Source organism: Podarcis pityusensis (genome assembly GCF_964106645.2).
Source record: "Podarcis pityusensis genome assembly, chromosome: 2".
Classification (NCBI taxonomy): Eukaryota; Metazoa; Chordata; class Lepidosauria; order Squamata; family Lacertidae; genus Podarcis; species Podarcis pityusensis.
Window position 1 is genome coordinate 113,709,288 of NC_138029.1, and position 6,000 is coordinate 113,715,287.

Genomic DNA, 6,000 nt, shown 5'->3' on the forward strand with positions numbered 1-6,000 from the left:
GAAGAAGCTGAGTTCTACTTGATAGCATCTCTTTTTCCATTTTTGGGTGGCAAAACATGGACTGCAATAGTTGACACCTGGGAATTTTCCTCTGAATTATGTCCAACAAAAAGGATTCTGTTTTTTTTGGAAAGGTACTTCTAAACATTTCCCCCCCAATTCATTATAAATCATTTGCCAGCACTCTTTTGTACTTTGAGAAGTCTACAACACTCTAACCTCATTACATCTCCAGCACTTATCTGATCAGGACTTACACATTTTAGCAAGTCCACTCGGAGTTAAATACCATCGAGAAATCATTTTCAGGTAGTTCTCCTTCAAGGAATAACATGGAAAACCCAGTAATGTTAACATGATTCTACTCAGATTCAGATTGCAAAAATGGGAATTGCAAATCTTTAAAGAAAAGGTCCTATGGCCATCCCACTTTCATTATGTCCAAAGACCAGTTTCTTTTCTGATTCACATGGAGGAAAGATGTTAGACTGGCATATTGGGAAAGGAACATTCAATTCACATTCATTGGTTTTATCATTGCAGTGCTATGCCAAAAAAGGACTTGATTTTTTAATGTTAAACCATCAGATGCTCCTTTTTATTCAGATCTGGCCTCAGGACAATAATGTAGCACTTGGGGATGAAGATGCAACCCAGTAACCCCGAACTGGAGGCCAAGATAGAGAAGACCTGCACGGCTACCATATATTTCCCCTTGGTGCTCAGGTAGGCTGGCACAAAGGACACCCAAACACTGCAAAACACCAGCATGCTGAAGGTGATCAGCTGGGCTTCGTTGAAGGCCCCAGGCAGCTTCCTGGCTAGGAAAGCCACCGTGAAGCAGACGGCCGCCAGAAAGCCCATGTAGCCAAGGGCAGAAGAAAACATGGCAACAGAGCCTTCGTTACATTGCAGAATGATCTGCCCAGGCTGGGAGTGCATGTCGGAGTCTGGGAAGGGGGGAGACATTCCCAGCCAGACCATGCAGATGCCCCCTTGGACACTGGAAAAAGACAAGACAAGGGAGTTGGCCAAGCTCTTGCCCAGCCATTTCCTCATCTGGCTCCCTGGCTTTGTGGCCATAAACGCCACCACCACCGTGATAGTCTTTGCCAACAGGGAAGACACGGCCACAGAGAAGATGATGCTGAAGGCAGTTTGTCGGAGAAGGCAGGTCCACTTCTGGGGCCGACCGATGAATAAGAAGGAGGACAAGAAGGAGAGCAGGAGGGACACAAGGAGCAAGTAGGTGAGGTCCCGGTTGTTGGCCTTGACTATTGGTGTGTCAAAGTATTTAATGAAGATTCCCAAAAGAAGTCCAGCAGTGAGGGACAAAAGCAGGGCAAAAGAAGCTAGGAGGATCCCCAGAGGTTCTTCATAGGACAAGAAATGTATAATCTTGGGGATACACTGATCTCTGTGTAGATTGGAATTCTGATCATCTGGACATTTGTTGCAATGCTTTGCATCTGAAAAACACAAGAGTGACTTCAGTGTTGTCAATATAAATATTATAGCCATGACATTCCATAGTCTACTACATACCTACTATATTATTCTGTATTTCTTATCTGATTACTGTATTTTGGGTTGTAGGTTTGCCTTGAAGCAATCATGGGCTATAGTTTGGGGTCAGAATAAAAGTATTAAGGGCCAGCATATCCCACTGAGCTCCTTTAATGGGGCAAGACCCCTCCGCCATAGGTACCAATGCCTGGAATTTGAAAGTGATTTTGTACTATGAAAAGTCAACTCTTTTAAATATCCTTTCAGGGGCATTTACCTTCCTGAATGGAGATTGTTCCTTCCATGCATTCAACACAAGCATAGCAGCAGATTGATTTTCCCTCCTTAATGGCCTTGGCATATCCTGGACGACAGTTTTCGGTACACCTTGAAAGAGGCACTTTCTAGCCAAAATGAGAAAAAGCATCAAGCAGAAGATGTTAGGATTTTGTGGATAGGAGCCATAGAGTGCAGCTAGGATTGAATCATACAATGGGGTTAGGACTGCAGCATAAGATATGTAGGTGTCAGTTTGCTTCTGACAGTCCAAGACCATAGTATTGCTTGGTCTGATGTATCAAAGAGAAAAAGTTGTGATTAATTATTTCACTCACCTGTTTGAAGCACCTGGGCCACACAATGACATTTTGGTCAATGGCAAATTTGATTTTCTCTGGAGATGCTGATCTCTCTACACTCCCAACTTTCAACCCAACAAGGGAATTATTGGGAAACCTCACCCAGTTGACAATGTCAAAGTCAGCTGCCAGCTCCCCATTCTCATCCCAATAAGCTCCGTCCATGGAAAAGTTGTAAAGGTGGAGGTTTCTTAGGAAAGAGTGGAGCTAAAATGGTACAGGAAAACACACCCAGAATTAGCAAACGAGGAACAAAGTAGCGTACATCAGCCTTGGCCACTTGGAACTCTAGTCTCCCAAGGTGCAGTCCCAGAGACTCAGATGGGACTCTTATTTGGGAAATAGCAGAGCTAGAGTCGTTAATATATTGCATGGGAGGGGTAGCATTATCATCATCATCATCAGAACAAGAGCAGATCGGCTTTCACTGCTAAAGAGGACGGTGAGAGGCCAGGCACCAAAATGCACGAGAAGGGAGTTAAAAAGGGCCTTGCTTCATTAAGTACATGGTTTTAGACAGCTTCATGTCTGAAAAAGAGTTGGCAAGGAACGTGTGCTTCCCTCACTGTGCCTCTCAGGAAGCTGGAGGAGAATATACAGCAATTTAGCCTGTCCTGGAGTGGCTCCTCCTGTCTCTTTCCCCTTAGCCCAAAGCAGACACGTCACAGCAAAGTGGGCTTGGGATGGGATGCCCCGAGTGCTGCCCCTGCCTTGGTTTTCCACCCCTCCCTTGCTTGCCCCTCCTTGCAGCTTAAAAATAATCACTAATTGGATGCCCAAGGCAGTGATATCCTCAAACAATTTTGGGCTCAGCATTTCATGGTCTTAGGTGTGCCAAGGGAATATAAGAATCATTTCATTTCAAAGTGTAGTAAGCCACCCCGTGGTATTTGGTTGCCCTTACACCTCCTCATCTTCCCCTGCTGCTCTCTGGCCTCCTAGACTCTTGCCCCAAATACAAGGTGTCACTGTAAGTAATGAAGTATCTCCTGTTAGGAGAAATGGAGATGGTGCCAGGAGCCTGGGCAATGTCCAGTTAAATGATCACTTACAAGGGTGAGACACTGGGAACTTACCAAAATGGGTTTGCCTCAATTATGGGTTCAAAACATCCCCACTAACCCCATCTTGAATATGTCCTCAAATTAGAATTTAATTTCTGACTCACGGTTCAGTGGTGAGAATGTGCCAGAGAAACGACCATACCTGCCACGGCTGTAGTCTTTGAAGGTCCATCTTGCCACTTCCCACCACGGCCCTCTGGCTTGGTCTGGATGAGTATACAGCACTCAAGACACTTGCCATGGCCTGGAGAGTGTTGTAAATACTGTAGCTGTCTTGAGACAGCGTTCTCTCAGTAAACTCTTGTGACAAGGTCCCCAGTTCTCCTCTCTCTCTACATCTTTTCTGGACTCTCGCAGTATTCTTTGAAACAGAACACATAAATGTTATATCTGTAGGCTTGTGGGTTACAAGAGCATTTAGATCCAGTGTTTCATATTTTGTCCTCCTCTTTGTCTGGATAAAGAAGGACAGAGAAAGAGGGACACCCTGGGGATCCATGTTAGATGCCAAACTCATACTGAGATCCTGCAAAGCTGTTGTGACCCAAACTTTTCCCAGTGTTACTTTAAGGGTCTCTTCCATGGCTGTCATAAACCCTGTTAGAAATAAAGTGCATCGAACATCTGCATGGTAGACAACGACATTGATTTGTCTCTGCATGATAAATGATATCAGGCGCTTTGGTTCATACATCACAATTTCTGTGATACTTTCTGAGAAGGCCACACAAATATCATTCTTTGTGACCGCAGCTGTGAAGGTCCTCATGAACTTTTCTCCCTTGTCACCGTCTGGAGCAATGAGACCGATCCACGTCCATTTGAAATGCAGGAGTAATTTGACCATAGCCAGGTGAGGAGGTTCTTGTTTTGGGACCATCCGGTAGAGGAAAGGGAACCGAGTTTTATCAGTAAATTCACGACTAACAAAACCATAGCTGATCTAGGAGAAAAAGGAAGAATTTGTGTTTTTTTCCTTTTTCAGGAGCAAGTGCAAATATGTATTAACTTAAACTGATTAATAATGGGGAACATATTCACCATGATGACTGATTAGGTGTCTGGGGAGAGCCCAGATTTATTTTTATTTAGTTAAAAGATTTTATTTAGTTAAAAGATTTTGCTAAAGGCACACCAGAGTTTTTCAAATCATATAATAAGAAATGCTATATATAAGGTGTGGGAAAAATACAAAAGATATTTGGAACAGAAAACCCCAAGATGGAACTCTCCATTAGAAGCAATCGCTGTTAAAAAAAAACCAACATCAAAGAGAACTGGATAACGTATAACACAATATTAAGGGAGGAGGAGGGTCAACTAATATTGATAAGTTATGAGAAAATAAAAGATCACTTTTCTAGTTGGCTAGATTACTTCCAGGTGAATGAAATGTTCAGACAGGATAAGCAGATAGGTTTTGAAAAGGAGCCTCAAGATTTGAAAGAGAATTACTGAATAGTAAAACTAAAATAATCGCAAAAATATATAGACTTCTTTTAGACTACGAAGTAATGGATGAGGAGGTTAAGGCTTCAATGATAAAGTGGGCCCAAGATGTGGGCCGTCCAATTATGCTAAAAGATTGGGGAAACTTATGGAAGGTAAATTTGAAATTTACAGCCAGCTATAATATAAGAGAGAACATGATGAAAATGGCCCATAGGTGGTACCTCACTCCTTCCAGATTATCAAGAATGTATAAAAATTTGGCGAATGCTTGTTGGAGATGTGGAGGAAATAACGGTGACATGATCCACATGTGGTGGATGTGTGAAAAGATTAAGATTGGGGGGGGGGGATATACAAAGAATTAAAAAAGATGATGGGGATAACTTTTACTAAATAACCGGAAGCACTTCTATTAAGTATTATAGATAAAGAGATCCCAAAAAATCTAAGAGAGGTATTCTTGTATGCAACCGCAGCGGCTCGTATACTTGTAGCCAAGGGATGGAAAGATCAGGAGGCTCCAAAAATAACAGATTGGCAAATCAAATTACAGGAATTGGTAGAGACGGCTCAATTGACTAGTAAACTCAGAGGAAACTCAAAGCAAAAATTTGCGGGAAAATGTGATGGTTATAGAAGATATGTTCAAAAATACAATAATAGTTTTGACTCTGTGATAGCATTCGAGTGATAAAGGAACTAAAAGGAGGTGGATAACAATTAAGGATTTATTATGTTTTCAGAATGTATTAGAAAAATTATATAGAAAGGTTTATTGTTTTGTGTACATTCAAATGTCAGATAAAATATATGCAAAGGGACTTTACAGGAAGTCAAAGTTGAAGAAAAGATTTTGGAAGATAAAAGGGGAAAAATATTTACTTTCATTATTATCATTTTGTGTGCGGGTGTGGGTGTGTGGGTGTCTGCACATATGTGTTGTTGTATGCAATGTTTGGGAGGAAATAAGACGGTAAATAACAAATAACAAACTAAATATTGATGTATGTAATTTTTATTTCTTAAAAATTAGGACAGGATCACACTTCAAAACGACCTTGACAGATTAGAGAACTGGGCAAAAACAAACAAGATGAATTTTAACAGGGAGAAATGTAAAGTATTGCACTTGGGCAAAAAAATGAGAGGCACAAATACAAGATGGGTGACACCTGGCTTGAGAGCAGTACATGTGAAAAGGATCTAGGAGTCTTGGTTGACCACAAACTTGACATGAGCCAACAGTGTGACGCGGCAGCTAAAAAAGCCAATGTAATTCTGGGCCTCATCAATAGGAGTATAGCATCTAGATCAAGGGAAGTAATAGTGCCACTGTATTC

General features: G+C 41.7%; 1 protein-coding gene across 1 annotated transcript; it reads right to left on the reverse strand.

Moving 5' to 3' along the window:
* Positions 1-576: 576 nt before the first annotated feature.
* On the reverse strand, positions 577-2,432 carry LOC308465266 (vomeronasal type-2 receptor 26-like; the record flags this gene model as incomplete). Its single annotated transcript, XM_080985033.1, has 3 exons — positions 2,121-2,432; positions 1,784-1,910; positions 577-1,469 (listed from the first exon to the last, which is right to left on the reverse strand). The coding sequence occupies exons 1-3, from the start codon at positions 2,307-2,309 to the stop codon at positions 577-579; spliced, it is 1,209 nt and encodes a 402-aa protein (XP_080841159.1). The 5' UTR covers positions 2,310-2,432.
* Between the last annotated feature and the right edge of the window lie 3,568 nt (positions 2,433-6,000).